The sequence below is a fragment of the Xiphias gladius genome, chromosome 2 (genome assembly GCF_016859285.1).
Source record: "Xiphias gladius isolate SHS-SW01 ecotype Sanya breed wild chromosome 2, ASM1685928v1, whole genome shotgun sequence".
Classification (NCBI taxonomy): domain Eukaryota; kingdom Metazoa; phylum Chordata; class Actinopteri; order Istiophoriformes; family Xiphiidae; genus Xiphias; species Xiphias gladius.
In genome coordinates, this window is record NC_053401.1 from 181,566 (window position 1) to 201,558 (window position 19,993).

Genomic DNA, 19,993 nt, shown 5'->3' on the forward strand with positions numbered 1-19,993 from the left:
TTCACGACACTAAAGAGAAAACATCCAACCAGAAGTAGGGAACCAGTCATTCAGCTGTACAACCAACACATGAAGATAAAGGCTGAATCCAAATGTCCGGACTTCACCACTCCTCTAGACTTGTGAACTTAATAGGTAGATCCCCGGGAAGTCCACGAGTGACAAGGTCTGTCTAAATCTACGGTTCAAGTCTGCAGAGTGCCTCAAATGGACTTCTGCAAACTTTCGGAGAGTCTTTTTGGGGGGCAGACATCACTCAGAATACCACCCATAGTTCTTCGTGAAATCGATGTGATGATGTAAAAGAAGTGCTATTTCTTCATCATCATCATCATCATAATTCAATTTGTTAATTTTAATGCACAGAATTAGTTAAAAGTTAGTTTTCCTCCAATTAAGAAAAATAAATCTGACCCACTTTCCTCCCCCCATCCATCCTGCATAACTGATGTTATGTTATGATGTACTGATGTCAATACCACAAAGAACTGTTAAAAAAATGGAAATTATTAAGGTCGTAAGTCATGATGATGAACAAGTTGATATACAAATGACCAAACTATGTGAGGGCTCAGTCCTCAAATCTGAAGGGTGGACATTTGAATTCAGCCATAGAGATTATTACTAAAATCTGACTGGGACATTACAGCTTCCTAAACTGGACTCATTTACTCAAGGCCAATATGCAACACTTATCATTTAGACTACAGTGGCCTGAAGGTTGTGGCCAAGAGGTCAGTCTGAGCCCTGGTCCAGCAGAATAAATCTGGTTGGGAAGGTTAAAGCACAGCACTTGCCCTCTCTCATTACCACCACTGAGGTGCTCTTGAGCAAGGCCCTGAACCCCAAACTGCTCCAGTGGATCACAGTTTATTGAGACCAGGTTTGACAAGACTAAATCCTTCCATTTAGGTAACAGGTTACCCTAACCCACTTAAAAGGAATGGTAAGAATAGAGACGTGGCCTCACCACTTTTCATGGAACAGTGTAGTTTTCTGGTGTGTAATAAACATAATGGCATCGGGGGCACTAACGAGGCAGCTTTTAAAAGCTGATCTTCCTGGGTCCTATTTTGTCTACCTCGTATCTGCAACCTCTTATGCAGACAAGAAGAAGGTATCTCTTATCTGGTACACTGATGACTGATAGTGGAAAGAATCTGTTTTTTTGAGTGCAATAAATACTACAGCCCCCGGGGGGCGCTGGTGTGTCTGCTTTTAGACGTAGTTTTAGTTTCTGGTTATGCTGAATGACTGTTTTCACATATCAGCCCCCCCAACAGAAACACGTTTTACCTGCCTGTCACCTGACAGACCCAGCATTCTGCCCACAGACTGATGGATGCAACAAATCAGAAACGAAAGAACTCAATATTAAGCGCAATTTTCTTTTCATTGCCATCGACAAACGAACACGCGAGCGAGCAGCTATGCTAAGCAACGTCTCCACGGAGAAACAAAAGCCGGCTCAAAATCTACAGCAAGCTCAAACACAAGAGGATTACAACCACAGAACAGTAGTTTGGTCTTTTTTTTCATCAAAATAAAGGATTTAAAGTATACTTTCATATATAAGCAATAAAAAATAAGTAACATCTCAATACTCTAATAATAACTCTTACATTAATATTGTGCTCATTGGGATTCTATCTCTTTACATGTATTTATATTAATTCTTATATATATTCATGTATACTTTTTTTTCCCATTTTGCGTTCCTTTGCTGTAGGAACTGTATGCCACCTCCTGCTGTCAACAGTGCAAAGACCTCATCGATTATGGTTTACGAACAGAGACCTAATCTCAATGGCTGATGGGAGTGTGGAAGGCAATACGTGGTCAATGAGGAGATGGTATGAGACTGACGGTTAGCACCACAGAAGGTCCAGAGGGACAATCTACTCCAGAACTCCAGGAAGGATGATCGACTCCAGTATCCCAGAAAGGACTATCCACTCCATAAGGTCAGAAGGGACTATCCAAATCAGAAATCCTGGAGGGACAATCTTTTCAGATGTTCAGATGGAATGATCCACACTAGAAGATTAGGGTGGATCATCAACTCCAGGAAGGACAATCCGTTCCATAACGTAAGGAAGGACTATCCATTCCAGAGGTTCAGTAGGAACAAGCTGGTCCAGAAGTTTGAAAAAAGCGATACCCTCCAGAAGTTCAGGAATGAATTGCCACTCAAGAACTCTAGGAAGAACAATCCACTCCAGAGGATCAGAGAGGACCATCCACTGCAGAAGGTTAGGATAGACCATCCACTTTAGGAGATATGGTAGGACCATCCACTCCAGAGGATCAGAAAGGACCATCTGCTCCTGAAGTTCATGGGGGAACACCAACTCTAGAGATTAATAGGGGACCATTCATTCCAGACTGTTAGGAGGGATCAGCCCAATCCAGAAGTTCAGACAGAACATTCCACTCCATAAGGTCAGGAGGCACCTCCCACTCCATAATATTAGGAGTGAACCTCCACTGCAGAAGGTCTGGAAGGGTGATCCACTCCAGAAGGTCAAGATGGACCATCCACTCCAGAACTCCAGGAAGTAAAATCTGTTCCAGAACTCCAGCAGGGATGATTGACACCAGAAGTTCAGGAGGGACCATCCTCTCCACAAATTCAGAAAGCATGATCCAATCTAAAACTCTAGGAGGGACAATCCAGTCCAGGAAGCACTTCAGTGGAAACATGAAGAGTCCAGCTCCCGTCTGATGAAACACTGAGCTGAAGAATGACAAACAGACTGATGGGCAGACGGGACCCTGTAAAGTACCGGAGGTCTTTCATTCAGGAGACAGGAGACTTGGATCGTGGTCCAGAGTTATTGTGGCCTTAGCGACACAGACGTAGATTAGTTCAAGAGAGTTCAGAGTGTGGATCATTTCATTTTAGGATTTTAATCCAGTCCTAACAGGCTCTGAGTGGTTTAAAACAATAACGGTTGAAACCAGTTGAGTCCTGATCCAAACCGGTCCAGATCAGTCTAAGGGTAGCTGGTCACTGCAGCCTGTTTCTGGGCCAAACGACGCAGCTCCTCCCTGATAGCCTTGATAAGCGAGGCAGAGGTGTGTGCGGAGGGTGAGGCATCCTCTGGTGGGTATTCTGGAGTCGCTGAGGTCAGGAGGAGAGGTGGTGCCGACGGGTCCCGCAACGAGGAACTGGGCATCTGGAAAACAGAGGAGGAGGAGAACTCAGGGAACGACAGCACCTGTGGGGAGAAAGGAAGAGAGGGTGAGGTGAAGACCAGAAAATAAATTCAGATTTAAAAAATGAGGGAAAAAAACTGCAAAGCACTTTTCTGCACTTTGTCAGCAGTAAAAGAAGGTACATGTATATACCAGACATATACATGTACCTGAATAATGTGAAAGAGACTCCATGACTTTTTCACTTTGATTTGGAAGGAAGACAAAAACAAGTAAGTCTGCTTTGCACACTGAAAGTCAGCTCAGTTCTGAACACAGGACAGTCTCACCTAGTCTGGACTGGTATGGACTAGTCTTACCAGGAGTGATCTGCACCTCTAAGGACTGGTCTAGATAGGTCTCATCAGGACCTGTCTGGAATGGTATATACCAGACTGGTGTGAACTTTTCTGGTTAGCACTTGTCTGAATGATCTGGTCTGCACTTCAGTGGACTGTCTGGCATAGTCTGGACTAGTTAAGACTGCTCTGAACTTTGCCCTACATCAACATACCTCTCATTACTACACTGATATTTAAACAACAGAACTAGTTGGTTTGGTCCAATTTCCCATCAGCGGACTCACACTCTCTCTGCTGGCTCCTGGTCTGGATAGGTCCTGGTCTGAGTGCTGCTGGTTCCAACTTGAGCCAGTGGGGCCAGACATGCTGCGACCCACCCCAGGGTAAGCACCGATCTGACTGGACAAACCCACCTGCGTCAAGTGGTGGAGCTGTGCACCTGGAGGTAAAAAGGAGTAAAGTCAACAAATAGAAAAAAGTTTAGCCCCCAACTTGAGGAAAGAGTGGTATAAAGTTTTAAATGTGCGTAAGAGATGGGGACAGGCTGATTAGCAGTGTTTCAGTAATCTTAAATGAGAGCAGTTTACCTATTAACTATCACAACAAATACTATTGATAATCACAAATATCGTAACCCCATTAATATGCATGTGAGATCATATCAAAAACATCAATGTATGTGATCAGTACATCCAGATGACTGATGACTGTACCTGTGCTGCCCCCTACAGGTCGTGGCCTGGAGGATGAGGGTGGGTCCTCATACTGCCCCCTGTTGGAGTAAACCGACTCCTGCAACTGATCTCCAGTAGAAACATACCCTCCTGAGCTCAGGCCCTGCCTGGTTTAAACAAAAAACAGAGTGTCAGTACTGGTTCAGGTCCAGCCTACAGACTTGGACCTTGTTTTAAGTGCACTGACACTGACCTCTGCAGCAGACCCTGGACTGATGTAGGAGACATTCCTAGCTCTGCGTACCTCTGCAGGAAGAAGAGAAGAAAACAGTGAAACCTGAACATGGATTAATGACAGAAGTATTGCGCCTCAGCTGCAGGTCGACACACTCACTGCAGAGAACGGGCTGTGGGAGGGGGCTGCTGGGTAAGAACCCCACTGTCTGCCCGGGGGGCGGGCCTGAGGGGAGGGGCTGGGCAGGGCAGGGCTTACCCCGCTCAACCCGGCGCTGCCCTGCGAGGACGGTGACACCAGAGCAAAGGCGTCGTCCAGTAGAGAGTGCATCTGTTGCCGGGCCTCCTCGATGGATGGCTGGGGGGGCATGTAGGGGGGTGGGGCTGGGGCTGAGTCAAACACCTCGTCAGTAGGGGATGGACTGCCGTGATCTGGGGGCAGGTCAGGGTCCGACTGTGAGAGAAGAGACAGAATATAGACTAGATGTTCATTGTGATCAACCTCCAACTATTAATAAAGGCGTTCATCAAGTATCAACCTCAGGTCCACTGTGATTTACATTTCATAATAATTATTGTACAACTCATCACTGCAATGTCCACTTTTACACCACTGATACCATCTTGTATCCATCAATGCTACTTCAGACCGTTCCTTCAGTAATCTTTTGATGATCTCCAGACCACTTTTATTAAGTTATTCTATATTTCTATGAAAAAAGTGGATTGCTTATAATATGCAAAACATTAATATTGGTCCACGATGTCAAGGTTATATCACATATTAAGGTTTGGCAAGCTTTGCTTACAACAGACTTAATCTCTACAGCCTGACTACTGCCGCTCTGATGCTGTTATTTTCCTTACACACCAGAAAATTAAACTGTTGGATGAAAACCGAAAACACAGCTTCTCTGTTCATAACCCATTACCACTAAAAGGGTAATAAATGTAAATTTTGTCACAATGGTGGCATTAGAGGAAAGGTCATCCTCTGTATGGCAGCCTTTTCAGGGTATCTCAGACTCACCTTGTCAGACTCTACACTCTGTCAAGTGAAACTGAACCAAAACTCCAGGAAGAAGATGTTAAGCTGAACTCACTATTCCTCACTTTATATTGTTTAAAATACATGACCAAAATACGTTACGCTACACAATCTTTAATGGTAATCAAAGATTCCGCATTTTTAACTGTAAAATTAAGGTTGTGTCTGAGTATCCTTTTACATGTAGAATATATCTACAGTATATCTTCCGTTTTTGTAGTGGGGTGAGAACTTATTCTTAGACAGTAAAACACTTTCTTTCTGAAGAGCCTCACTGAGAGACCAGTCCACTATGGTTTTGTGTTTATGACATACTAAAAAAACAGTCATCTGCATATAAAAATTGAGCAGGATGACTTTAAATGATTAATATGGAATGAAAGGTAAAGAGGACCCAAAACACTACCCTGAGGAACTCCAAATTCAGTCAGTTGTAAGATCAGATGTGCTGTTAACTGGTTAAACACTCTGACACCTATTGAAATCCATCATGAGTAAACATTAGTTTTTGTCTCACCATGTAGGCCACGTTGTTGAGTCCTGGGTATTTCCTGTAGGTGGCACTCTGATCGGTGAGCAACCTGTCTCTGTCTGTATCAGGAAGACTTCCAGGTCCCGGCTGAGCATGTCGACCCCGAGGAGAGCGCCTCCCCCTGGAAGGACAAACACACAGAGATCATCATTTATAAAATTTATAGTGTTTACTTCTTTAAGATGTAAGGAGCATATCGTAAAAAAGAGGTTTTGCAGAGCCTTCTCTGAAATTAATGTTCATAAGACACTAAACACATTAGCAATGTCCCCAGCTTGAATCCAGTCAGAGACGTTAGTTGCACGTTATCCTCCTTTCGCTCTTTCTTCATTGATGGCCGGAACTTTACTGTCTGCTATCTATTAAAAAGGCAAATTTGAATCTTTAAAGTCCATTCAGCATTACTGATTGACAGGTGTTTTACTCATAAAGTGTTAAAAAATAAAATACCAAGAATTTTTTAGTCACTCCAGAGCCAAGTTTTTGGTGTAAAATGAGAACTTTTTTCTTGGTTATGTTTAAAATGGCAAAACTTTAATATATAAAATCACTTCAACAATTAATCCTTCAATTCATCAGGTCAAGTGTTCTCAGGTGAAGTCTGACCTCTTCCTGGAGTCGCTGGGAGTAGGGGGTGAGGGAGCATCGGCCTGTAGGATGCAGTCCATGTGGTCATGGGCGGAGCTGTAGAGGCGCTGTGCTACCTCGCTCTGCACTGGCCCATCTCCGAAGGCGTCCATAATGTCGTCCATGGAGGGAAATTCACACTGACCTCGCCTCTTAGCACGCTGCCGAAGTTTGTTCCTGTGGTGTTCGATCTCTGACTTATGTCTCAGCGCCACCTGCAGGAGCACAGGTGAACATAGGTTTAATATATCCTCATGGCAAGGAGTGAGGGTATGATTTTTTTTAATGACTGCATTACCTCCGTGTTGACCTTCTCTGTGAGCGTGGGGCTTGGTTGTGACAGGGCATGTGGCGGCGGAGGACTTGGTCGTGGCTGCATGGCGATGAGCTGCACCTTGTTGGCCTGCCGACGAGTGCCGTCAGATGAGCCGCGAGACAGACGGTCCACATGATCAAAGATGGAGGATGAGGAGAGAAGCTCATCTGGCCCGCTGCCTGATGGAGCTGCTGGAGGAAGAAAATCTGATTTTAATTCTTCAAAGCCTTATGGCTTCTTCTCCGCAACAATGGCCACTGAAGCTCATGATTACGGTCTTACTTTGATTCATCCACCAATCTGAAACAAAGTTTGAACTAGATTTGCAATCAGGTATAGAACAAAGGCACATTAACCCCGGGTGATTGGGAAGATGGGAGCATTTCTCAAGTCTAGTTTAGGTTGAAACTAGACTTGACTTAACTTGGAACTAGACTGTTTTATGTATTATAATTTTTATAATGTGAAATGTTCTTCTAATTTAAAATGACAATACTGGACAACATATGAATGTACAAAGCTAATTTGGTATCATTTAAACAATTTACTGGGGGGGTAGGAGCCAAATTGTTTCAAGATGCCACCTAATGTCACAAAATTTGGAGCAGGATGTACAAATCAAATTTGGTGTATTTTGAAATTGTATAGGTGACCTGGAGGTAAAATATTGTCATTAATTATTGAATATATTAAATATAAAAATCTGTGGTACAGCTGGTGGTATTTGCAACACTGACCATACCTAAAGAGTAATTGGGCATATATACCAAAGTTGGTGACATTTAAACGATTAATAAGAAGGTGTTTGGGTTTGGACTCCAGAACCACTTAAAAACGCAGGTTTCAAAAGTGTAGGTTATTGGATCCCTAATAATTCAAACCAATGGTCAGAACATAAACCTGTAGTATGTTTATCCCGGAGACTCCCGGGTTTCTTTGTTAATATCTGTCTCTTTAGCTGCTAAATGCTCCACTATGTTCACCAGCTGGTCTCTAACTCTGTCAGTCTGCTGTGTGCTGCTGAGCAGGTAGTGGCCAGTGGCTTTTTACAGCTTCTTAATATGTTCTTAGCGTAAAAATATTAATTAGTGTAATGGTAGTGTAATAGTAGTGGGTAACAAAGGTGATGATGAATGAATATAAACGTACCCATCTTGCTCCTCCCTTCAGTCCAGAGGCATTAAAAAGAAGACAGATGAAGTTTGGTAAAACAGAATAACAGCTCTGTATCGTCACTTGTCCTCCACACTTTCATCCCTCTATCCCTCTCTCCTCCTCTCTTTTCTATCCTGTGGATTGTTTTCGAATCTCAATCAGCTGTTTCCTGCTGAGACAGCAGATGTTCATCTCCGGGGAAGTTCACATATTCACACTGAGTTCCATCTGACATCTCTACATTTCTACTGTTCTATATGCTCTCACTCGTCAGAACTGGATATTAAAAATCAGTTTAGGCGATGATGTCACCGTGTCTCTGACCATTTTTGGGCGTCTTCCTGTGCTGTTTCCCCTCACTGGGTGTGGCCGCAGGTCGGGTGCTCTCCTCTGCTGACTCTCTTCCGCTGGATTGGTCGCTGCCTAACGAGTCGCCGTCTGATGGGCTGAGCCTGACAGGAGAGAGGCGTTTTTATTCCTGTTAATGTTGTCTGTGAGGAAACATTTGTAAAATGGGGTACACGCAGAGCAGCAGCATGACAATCCAATTTGTTTTTGGTTCTGCTCGTCAACCTGGCTTCCAGAGACAACAGCCAGCTGCGGCCACAAGAGGGCAGTACGTTACAAGATGAATGCCAACAAGCGACATCAGATATCTCTCCTTAGACTTCAGTATCGTTCTAACTGATGTCTATTTTTAGCTTCAACTGTTCAAGTGCTGCTTGCCTTGCTTGTCCTGATGGAATGCCGCTGATGTACGCTGATCAGCCACAACATTAAAACAACATTAAAACCAGTTACCGATTTTAATGTCGTGGCTGATCGGTGTGTATTTTTTATTTTCAGCTGGAGTACTCAGAAACGCCATCAGGCAGGGTTGGTATACAGGAACAAACATGTCTGACCTTCCCCTGCGGCGGCTGGACCGGCCTGCCTTGGTGGACGATCCTTTAGATTTGGGGGTGTTGAGGTCTCCGCCGTCAGAGGGCGTGGCTTCTTTGACGGGGACAGGCAGCGGCCCGGGCTCCTGGATCACCATGATGTCGTCTTTACTGTGCTGACCGAGGTGGAGCTTTGCAAAGTCGAAGCCTTTCACACTGGGAGCCTGAAGCTAACAGAGGACAGGTCTCAGCTGCCAGAGTTTATATTTACATGTTTACGGGACAGGACAGAGCTGACAGCTCCCTATTGACCTCTGACCTTCTGCCTCTGCTGGATGGTGTTGATGGCGTCTGGCTGGAACTCGAGTTTCTCCGAGCCGCACAGTTTCCAGTAGAGGATGATGATGATGAAGACAGCCAGCAGGACGGGGACGACCACGCCGACGATCAGCCAGATGCTCTGACTCTCCGCCGGAGGGACAGACGGAGTCTCCACAGCTGGACACCGGTGAGGGACAGGGGAGGTTCAGGTGAGGGACAGGGGAGGCAAATAAGAAGTGACTGAAGGATCGTGTGTTGTCACTGTCCAACCTTCCCAAACTGTCTCTTCACATTTATAAACTCCTTAGAGGCTTTGCCAAATAATTTTTGGAGGAGGCCTAACTTCCATCTGGATAATGTCGACTGTCGCCTTTAGCAGAGTCACTACATGTCTTATCCATTCATGTCTCATATTGTTATTTTCAGTTACTACTGGGAAATGCCCCCAGTTGCCACGCCACCGGTGCTAAACATGTTCCACAACTGTTTTTATTAACAAATACGTGTTTTACATCATTTAATTTTTTTTTTTTTGTCTGTATTACCACAAGTTTTCATCACACAATAAATATCTGCACATGAATGAACAGAGGAGAGTGTTAAAGGGATAGAAGAACAATTCTGATGGGTCAAGAAATGTACTGAAAGTCCAAAACATCAGAATTGGTGGACTTATGACTCTGAGGAGGAAAGGTTTTTTATTCTTTCAGTAAGTCGAGTCAGTGAGGTTCAAAGGGTCAAGGAACAATATATATTGCAGGACAAATATCTATTTGATTGACAGATTCAGTTTTTGACTCACGTTGGGCCAGCGGTCTCTTGACTCGGTGTCCGAGGACGATGGCGGCTCTCTGAAGGTCCAGACGGTTCAAGGTTGCCGCGGTTGTCTCAGCCGGGATCCGCTCACCGCTTACACCCTCCACAAAATACAGGACCTCCAGGGGGCGCTCCGCCCCCGACACCCTCGCCACCCGCACCACCTGAGACGCAACAGGTGAGTCACATGTCACATCCACACCTAATAATAAATTCATCAATATTAATATTAATATTAATAATTAATATTCAGGATTCATTCAGTTTGGTTTGAACAGAAAAAACAAGCTGAAAACAGAGTCAGAACACAGATGTGAAGCGCAGGCGCACTTTGTAGTGTTATTACGTCATACGGCTATACATGTATTTCTGTACACTTCTGCCTGTATGATGTCTGCATAGCTGTGTATACTGTACCTGGATGTTGTCTATATACTGTACCTGTAGACTGTTGTTGCCCACAGCTGTAGCTCTCCTCCAGCGCCTCCTGCTGGACTCCTGCAGTCCCTCCTCCAGCAGCAGAGCCAGACGTCTCTCCAGACGAGCTTTAAAACTTCTCTCAGCCACCAGCTGCTCCTGAACTCCCAGCAGGACTGACACAACACATGAAAACAGTCATGTCCCACTCTCTCCTAATCCACAGATATCCCACAAACACCATAGAAAACACTACATGAGATAATCAGTGCAAAACTGGTGCAGGTTATACTCTCGTAATGTAAAACCAAATCTGTCTCATGTAAATGTACTTGCCTTAACTTGTTTTAATGTAGGTATTCTGGCTAAATATGCACTGTGAAGATGTACTACATATAGTTTATTTATGGAGTCAGTTCACCCAAATCACAAAGTGTCGTATTTTCCAACCGGCAGTCCCGGCAGTTTGCTTCCTTCTGCTGGTGATGCGTGTTATTCACGGGGGGCAGGGTGTTTTCATAACACTGTAATTGACTCGGACCAAGACGGGGGCAAAAAACCAAAGCAGGTGTGTGATCTCACCTGTACGGACCCAGGTGGAGCGCAAGTGGTGAGACGTGTTCAGCTCAGGGTAGTGGAAGGCTGTGGACAAAAACAAATATTTAACATATTTAACACACATTTAACACAGGTTTAACAATTGTTAATTTAATACATATACGTTTACGTACCTTTTACACATTTAACACATGGATAAGGGACATTTGACAAATGTTTAACAAACTAACGGAAAGTAAACACATTTTGACACATTTAACACTCATTTAACATGTTTATAACGCATAGTTAATGCATGTTTAATGCTTGTTTTAACATGTTACACATGATAACCACACGTCTAACACACGCCTGAATGTTAGTTAAGAACCGTGCCAAACCCGCATTAAATGCAAGTTACGTGCTAAATCAGTGTTAAATGTGTGTAAACAGATGTACATGTGTATAAACATTTGTTAAATGTATGTTAAACGTGTTAAACCTACATGTGTCAAGGGGTTTAACACATGCTTCACATTAACAATGTTTAACATATGTTTTATACGTTAAACACAGGTTTAATCCAGATTAGAGAGACTTTCAACAATCATTTCACACAAACACTTAACACACATTGACAGTGATAGCAAAATGATGAGCATTTGCATCAACACGTGTGGGTATAAACAAACTATGAGTGCGTGTGTGTCGTACGTTCTGCGATCTGCAGGGCAGGAAACCCGACGTAGAAGCTGAACTCGACCAGGCTGAGCTTCCTCAGGTGTTTGCTGACCTCTGACCCCGGCAGGTAGCCCCGCCCATCGCGCACCGCAAACGTGATGTCGACGGGAACCTTCTGCTCGGCCGTCGGCCGGGACGTGCCCATGGTGATGTTCAACAGCTGGAGAGGATGTGCACATTGTGTGTGGATATTTTTATCTTTAGACTGAGTTTTTAAAGTTTTTCGTGTTGCCCCCTGATTTTTTTGCAATAAGCGGTAAAAGGCTGAAAATCACACTGACCCTGAGGTGTGAAGTGATGAAAATAATGATAACGGGTATTTACAGAGAGTGCTTAAATAATTCAAGGCGTAAAAGTGGCTGTATAGGGCCCACTCCTCGTTTTTACCCCAGGGCCCCAGTTAACAGGTAACAGACTCATCTGTACAGTGACGTCGTTAATCATAAACAGGTGACAGACCCACCTGTACGGTGACGTTTCCCGCCTCGTGTGACCGTCTCTGCGTCTCGGCGTATGCCATCGTCAGCCCTCTCTCCACTCGTTCGCTGAAGTTACAGACTTGGACGTCGATGTGGGCGGGGACAAACTGCAGCACGGAGTGGATCTGATACCTGAGATCGGGCACGGTGTAGAGCGGTGACACGGTGGGAACCGGGCCGAAGGAGCGCGGCGGTTGGCGGAGGGCGTTGATGACGGACATGGCAGTAAAGATCAGCGGTCCTGATACGACACGAAAGGCAAAGCTGGATGGCGTTCTCAGGAACTGAAGAGGAAACAGAAAGATGACGGACAGCTGTCGATCATCTGATGTCAACAAGGTGTGTTCACTCGGGAGCAGGAACAGTTTGGATTTGGATAGTTGAGAACAGTGATAGTCACAGTGGCTTCAGTTTGTTTAGACAACCTGACATACAACATCACTACAGGTACAGGTAACACGAGGACATGTTTACGTCCCATCCAGTCCTAAATTAAATTGAACTTGCTTTATGTTAATTTACAGCAGAGTTAATGTTATTCCCTTGTACTCAGCTGTAAAGTAAAGTGAAGTGAATTAAGTCAGAGAGGGCAAAAGGGCCAAAGATCTTTGAAAAGACACTCAGTGATGAAACGATCTATGAAGTCATTCATATAAACAGTAGCTATGTAGTCTGGCGTTAACGTACAACAGTCTGATCTGTGCTGTGGTGGATTACGTGATGTTTACCTGGAGCTCCACTGAGCGGTTGAACTGTCTCTTCAGAAGATCTCTGACCTGACTGAAACCAGCCGATGAACCCTTGGTGCTGACTGCAGATCAGTTTAAAAGAAACACATGAGCTGACACATGATGGTCAGATAACAAAGGAGAATAAAGGGTCATTCAAAGAGTCTACATTGAATCACAAAGTACAGCTGAGCCTAAGTCGTTAGTATTTACTTGCTCACCTATTTTCTTAGTTTCACAGGCCTGAGTACTTAGTTAAACACTCAGCTGTACTTGGGTTTGGCTAAATCTAAGTACAACTGAATCCGAAGTATTGCAGCTGCACTTAGGCTCATTGGCTAAAATCATATAATCAGTTTCAGAAACTGTAAATGTGACAAAGTACCTGGTGGTCCTGTCACCGGACCCTTGGCGGTCTTACCTACTCTGACCAGGTACATCTCTGGTTTGGTGACGTTACACAGGTACTGTCTGGCAGGGGGGGTCTGGGCCACTCTTGGTGTGGTGACAGGAGGGGCTCTGGTCAGGCTGATGGCTGTGATCTGGGTGGTGGTGGTGATGGTGGTGGTGGTTGCCTTGGTGGTGGTGGTGGTGGTGGTGGTCCTGGTGGGTGGAGCCTTCGCCGGCTTCTCTGTGACCACTGGAGGCCTCTCCGGTCTGTCGGGGCGGGTGGGTGGTCCCAGCGGGGGAGGGGGAGGCACCCGGCCAGTGGTGTTGGATGGGGGGCGAGGAGGGTGTCTGCCCAGGACTGGGAATTTATCTTTGGGTTTGGGAGCAGGAGGAAGAGGGGTGGAGGGGGTTTTGAGGGTGGTTGATGCAACAGGTGGTTTCTTCTCACCTGTGAGGGTAGGTGAGAGGGTGAGGGGAGGGGTTGGCCCCACCAGAGGACGCCTGGGCTCCTGTCCTGAAAGAGGGCCAGAGCTTGGGGATGGAGATGGAGGTGAAAGGGGAGTTTGTGTTGTTGTAGGAGCAATGGGGGGTTTGAAGTCGGTCTGCTTGACTTGGTCCTGGTCTCTCTCCCTGTCTCTCTCTCTTTCTTTCTCCTTCTCCTTCTCCTTCTCCTTCTCCCTCTCCTTCTCCCTCTCCCTCTCCCTCTCCCTCTCCCTCTCCCGGGCCAGCAGGTTGGTGTAGTACTCCAGACTGTTCATGTCTGGTAGCAGCAGCTCCGTTGGCTCAAGAGGAATCATGTCCTCCAGGTCGTAGTCTTCGTCCCAGGTGGGGAAGACGTCCAGATGGGTGGGGCGAGTGTGCAGTGGGATGCTGGGGGTGGAGGATGAGGGTGAGAGGGGGAGGCGAGTGGAGAGGGGGAGGGTTGGACGGGCTGGGAAGGCGGTGTCGTAGGAGACCCAGTCCCCGTCGTCATCATCATCGTAGGGGTGGCTGGGCAGCGGCGTGGCCAGCGCCAGCTCCTCGCCGTCGGGCACCATGAAGGATAGAGTCTCTAGGTAGTCACCAGAGCCCCAGGCTTCCTCCAGGGAGGGGCCTTGCTCCCAGGGTGGAGGAGGGGTGAGGGTGGGCTGGGCATGAGGGGGGAGAGGCGGGGGAAGGCTGGGGGACAGGAGGTCCGGGGGTCTCAGGAGGAGGTGTATCCCCTGAGCGCCAGAGTCCGAGTCCTCTAGGGAGCCTGTGCCGCCGATGTCACCATGGTAACCCGAATCTGAGGGCGGGCTGGGGGCGGGGGGTCTGGGAGGGGAGGAGAGCGATGGTGTTGAACGAGGTAACGAAGGCTCTGCCGTCCTGTTGAAGTCCAACACACCTGTGGGCGAGAGCCGGAGGGACAGAAATTTTAAAATGTCAACTTCAATTTGAATTATATCCAAAGCCAAAGACCCAGACTGTGGCCTGTTAAACGTTATCTTCATTTATTTATTGAATGTTTATTTTTACAGGAACTGGGCTGAGGTTGAGAGGTTGTTGCTTTGCACTTGGGGGGTCGTTATTTTAGAATCAGACTGTTCACTACTGCATCTCCTCGCCTTACGCTACTGTCCCGCACGCCAGTGCTTTCACCCGGCACCATAGAGACTTCTGTTGCACTTGAAATTCTCTGTTAAAGCTCAGGGAGGCTGTGTCAGAGTGTCACGCTCAAACCGACACATACTATACTCCATGTTAATGGCCGTTATGTCATAGTTTCGGGCATGTTGCAAGACACACCAGTAATCTTGGCTTCTTTTTATGCACCCACCTGGGATAACGACCAATTTTCTGCTAACCTCTTTGCTGAAATCCCAAACGCTGACAATCAGCACATAATTATAGGTGGCGATTTTAACTTGGTTCAAGATGTGAGTCTTGACAGATCATCCCCTAAACAAGCCACCCTATCCAAATCTGCCAAGGTAGTGTTGAATTACCCATCCCCATTAGGAATCTCAGACCCTGGGAGACTTTAAACCTCCAGGGTAAAGTGTTCTCCTTTTTCCTCACATGTGCGCCATACATTCACACAGATTTATTTGTTCTTGCTTGATGACAATCTGTTGAATGGGGTCAGTTCACGTGACCACCATGCTACAGCCATCTCTGATCATGCCCTGACATCAGTTGACATCTATTTCCCTCTTGGTATAACCCCCTGACATCTTGGAAATTCAGCTCTCACTTGCCGTCAGACAGTGAGTTTGAAGACTTGTTGCCACAGAGATTCGCTCCCATGACCAGTTTAATGAAACCCCCGGCGTTGGCAGCGGTACTCTGTGGGAGGCTCTTACACCCTCTGTCTGAGGGCAGGTCATCTCCTCTACAGGAGAGAAGGGCTGAAAAGTCTAAGCTGTCAGAAATCACAAATGAGCTTTTCAAACTTGATGGAAACGACTCCTCCTCCCACTCCCCCACCCCTTTTTCTATGTTTTGAACACGACCTGTTGACGTCACCCACAGCAGAGAGACATTTAAGACAGTCCAAGTAATGCCTCCTTGAACGGGGGGGACAAAGCTGGGAGGCTCCCAGCTCAACAGGCCGGTGTAATCAGTGCCTCGGCGTGAATTCCCCGAATTAAATCGTTTCAGCAGGGAGGTGCTTCCTAAGTAGAGCTCGACCCTCACGATTCCTTCCCTATGATCCTCCTCACCCGCAGCCTTCTCTGCTACGTGCCTCTTCCATTTCATTATCTATTCATTTTATGTGCTTGATTATTTACCTTTTTTTCCTTCTTTTTTTCTGTTTGTGTGTGACCATGACATACGGGGTCCAATAATTGTACTGTACTGACTTTTCATGTCTGCAGAAAACTTAATAAAAAAGATGTGGAGAAAAAAAGAAGAGTCAGACAGAGTCTGGATTTGCTGAATCCTTAAAATTAATGACGACATTTGCTCTTTTGCGTTCTCAATCACAATGACTAAAAACCACAAGTTTTATGAAGTTTGGTATCACTTTTTAAAATATAAGAAGAAACAAGAGAGAATGAAAATCCTACTATTTTTATAATGAAAACCCCATTTCGCTTGGATTTCTGTTGTATTTTATTTCTACTTTGTGCCCTTTTTGGCTGTTGCCTCTTTTTTCTCCTTAATTTCATTAATTCGGTTAATTTTACTTGGATTTTTTGCTGAATGTGCCCAGATTTTTTTTTTTTTTTACCTCTTCTTTGTTGATTAACTGTAATACTGTATGTTGTCTGATGTTGTATTATGTTTTTAATCTATTGGAATAGTTTAAAAAAAACTTGAAGACCTAAAATAAATATATTTCTTTGATTATATTTAATTATCTTATAACTTGTTGTATTCTTTATTATTCCATATGAACAATATAGCGTTAATGGTGTTAATAATTTAGGTTCACATAAATTCACACACAGCATGAACACAATGGCTTTAACTCCTCTCCTCTGTTCCCTCTGCTGCAGTCTTTTTAAACCTATTTGTCTACGTGTCATCGCACACGCACACGCACACACACACACACACACACACACACACACACACACACACACACACACAGCTTTGACTGGGTCTCTTTCATCTGGTGCTGGCCTTGTTGCTGTGGTGACGCCGTGCTTTGCGGCAGCATCACGTGCCGAACGGAGTCGAGTCATTGATATTCAGGAGACGACGCCCTCAAACCCCACGATACACAGATAGACAGATACACAGATAGATAGATAGATAGTTAGATAGATAGATAGAATAATGATAGATAGATAGACAAACGGATAGATAGAGAGATAGACAGATGGACAGATAACACAGTGTATTATAAAATCTGCACCTGAAAGTCCATAAATCCACCTGTATAATTACACCAACCTGTACTAATATGCCCTATAGGAGCCTGAAGATATCAGCTGTGTGTTACAGTTAGTTACTGTCACTGTTCCAGCAGTGGTCCACTGCTGATTCGTGGGATGTACAGACAACTGTCACTGGGTCACTGTCATACTGAAGGAAACTTAAAAAGAGGAAGATTCTGAATGAAGTTCTGCAGCCTCTTTTTCCTCCGGTTTCTAAGTGGATTTCTGGAGCTTTATTCTGGAGGGACATCAGAGATCAGGATTTATAATGATATTAAATACATTGTGCTGCATGTCTCACATGTTTAATGTGTCATGTCACCATTTTACCAACTTTTATCTATTTCACTAACATCTTATTGAGGTCAAAACTCTTGGGTGTTAATACGTTTCACTGCTGAGGATGGCTGGTGTGTGCAGAATGTAACAGAGGACGTGGTCACTGTAAATTCTGCTGCTTCCTGTTGCTCTGTATGATCTGCACTTGAACATTTCGACTGCAGCTGAAAATCACACATCACACATTTACAGAAACGGTAATTAATGTGCCTTGTCCACACAAATGAAAAAAGAAAATATATGTTCCGCGTGCGCATGTGTGTGTGTTGACAGACTAACCCAGTATCGGTGGGAGGACGAGAACATGAAGGTTGATCAAGACTGAAAATAAGATTTCCTCCTGCTTCAGCCGAGAATCACACATTTCGGATCTCCTTATAAGGGCATCCACCTTTCACTTCCTGTTTTCTACAGGTAGAAGAAAGGTCAGAGGTCGGCAGCTCAACGCCAACCCTCGAGACAACTTTCATAATCTGGTTAAAATTAGATTTTGAGTTGAGATAAGTAATGATTTTCCACAGGTTTGTTGTGGAGGACGCTGGCCGACCGCTCAGAGTCCTGCCCTCAACCCCGACCCGGCACCTTCGGACTGAGAACCAGACCTAAAGAGCTCAGTGTGGTGTCCCTCTGCAGGTTACTGGATCCAGTTTCTGGCTGTCGGATAGCCGTGTGTTAACAAAGGCTCAATCCGAGGTTTGATATTCTGTTATTGAATTATTCTCATCATCTCACTCTCTCCTACTTTTTGAGAAACACGTGGAACTTTCCCTCTCCTGCTCCAGATATTGTGACATATCGCTGCGATAAACCGTTACCATGGGCAAAATACTCTGATAAAATCCTCCAGAGCTAGAAGACACTACACGGCTGTTTCCACAGCCTGAGCAGCATTAACCACGACCAGCAGTCAGAGCAGTGGACTGCTCCTTTAAAAAAATAAAACCTTCTTACCTGCAGCAGGTGAGGTTGAGGTCACCATGGAAACCAGCGTGCCCGTTAGTAGCAGGATCACACCGATTGTTCGCCTGCACGCTGAGATTCTGGGGTCCATCCTGGTCCTGGTCCTGGAGCCGGGGTCCGGCGGGATCACAGGGTCCATCGTCCTCAGAGGGCCGCCGGTCGGATCCCGGTAAAGAGCACCGAGGGCCCATCAGGAGGACCTGAACGCCACAGGAGGAGAGTGAAGAGTCGCAGGTGCAGACCTGAGAGAACGGCAATTTTCGTATCCCTGAGGTTCGGGAGACTCCAACCACCAGTGACGCAAGAGCGACCCCACGCCGCTCTGACACCGTCTTCCCTGTCGCTTTCTCGGGTACGAGGGGACGTCACTCTCTAACCGATACTAAACTTGTACGTGGTCGATATTCGCCCAAAGGTTAAAGTTTCAGTCAGCCGGACGAAGCACTCAGATCTTTAACTTCAGTAATAGTACTAATACCACACTATAGGAATACTCTGTTACAAGTAAAAGTCCTGCATTCAAAACTTTACTTGAGTAAAAGTACAAAGTATCAGCATCAAAATATACTTAAAGTACCAAAAGTAAATGTACTCATCACACAGAATAACATATATCCAATTACTGCATTAATGTGTTCATCACTTTAATGTCGAGCTTCAACAATTGCTCAATAAAACGAGATGTCGATTGATCAGTTAAGAAAATAAAGGTCTACTTTAATGCTGCAGCTGGTAAAAGTGGGGCTGAGCTTAATTACTCCATATTCTGCCGGGTAGATATAGAAACAGAAAGAGAGTGCAGTAGAAATACTCTGTAAAGTAAAGTAACTCAAAACCGTATGTAAGTAGAGTACTGCAATAAAGTTACTCAGTTACTTTCCCCCACTGGGTTCAAGATTCAATTTATTGATCCATAAAAATCAGGAAATTCCAGAGCTCTCAGGACTTCGAAGGATTTGTCCCAAACCCAGGGATCTTCAGTTACTGCGACAGAAACCAGAGAAAAACCGAAGATCTGGGACATTGGACAAAGCGACAGCAGAGGACCAGTGGAGGTTCCGGACCGATTCCTAGACCTGTTGGTCTTGTGGACCCTCAGAATGAGGCGGCGCATGACCCTTCAGCGGGAGCTGAGGGTTTCATTTGAAGGGGTTTAGAGCCCGTTGGTCGTTGCAGAATTTCACACTCAGACCAAATCAACACACTTTACTCTAACATGTTTTTTCTGGAGACCCCCACCCCCCCGGGACCCCCCCGGGACCCCCGCCCAGAGGCGGACGCTCTGTGGATCTACTGATCGAATAACCAGCCGCCTGGTTCAGCAGTGAGGTGCAGGCCTGTCCTAACTCCCATCAGCAGAACCTCCATTTATCCATACGTCCTCCCGCTCTGCTCGGGCCCTGTTCAGGTCTGTTCCGGCCCTGCTGTGGGTCCAGCAGCGTTTCCAGGC

At 45.6% G+C, this 19,993-nt stretch overlaps 1 protein-coding gene across 1 annotated transcript; it reads right to left on the reverse strand.

Annotated features, from left to right (window-relative positions):
• Positions 1-1,580: 1,580 nt before the first annotated feature.
• si:dkeyp-27e10.3 (UPF0606 protein KIAA1549) lies at positions 1,581-18,682 on the reverse strand. The gene is made up of 20 exons (XM_040152568.1): positions 18,535-18,682; positions 13,428-14,762; positions 13,007-13,089; positions 12,263-12,562; positions 11,773-11,959; positions 11,104-11,163; positions 10,546-10,697; positions 10,091-10,268; positions 9,287-9,465; positions 8,992-9,197; positions 8,411-8,538; positions 8,081-8,095; positions 6,914-7,122; positions 6,595-6,830; positions 5,974-6,109; positions 4,668-4,862; positions 4,428-4,480; positions 4,214-4,341; positions 3,785-3,939; positions 1,581-3,221 (listed from the first exon to the last, which is right to left on the reverse strand). Exons 1-20 carry the CDS (start codon positions 18,680-18,682, stop codon positions 2,997-2,999), a joined length of 4,308 nt encoding a protein of 1,435 aa, XP_040008502.1. The 3' UTR covers positions 1,581-2,996.
• Positions 18,683-19,993: the final 1,311 nt, after the last annotated feature.

What these genes read in the sequence shown, in the direction of transcription:
- si:dkeyp-27e10.3 (XM_040152568.1), bottom strand. Translation starts at nt 18,682, where the DNA reads ATGGACCCTGTGATCCCGCCGGACCCCGGCTCCAGGACCAGGACCAGG. An exon ending in GATGTACCTGGTCAGAGTAG is followed by an intron (nt 13,090 to 13,427) that starts GTAAGACCGCCA and finishes ACTGATCTGCAG; the next exon opens with TCAGCACCAAGGGTTCATCG. An exon ending in CCCAGCGACTCCAGGAAGAG is followed by an intron (nt 6,110 to 6,594) that starts GTCAGACTTCAC and finishes TTGTCCTTCCAG; the next exon opens with GGGGAGGCGCTCTCCTCGGG.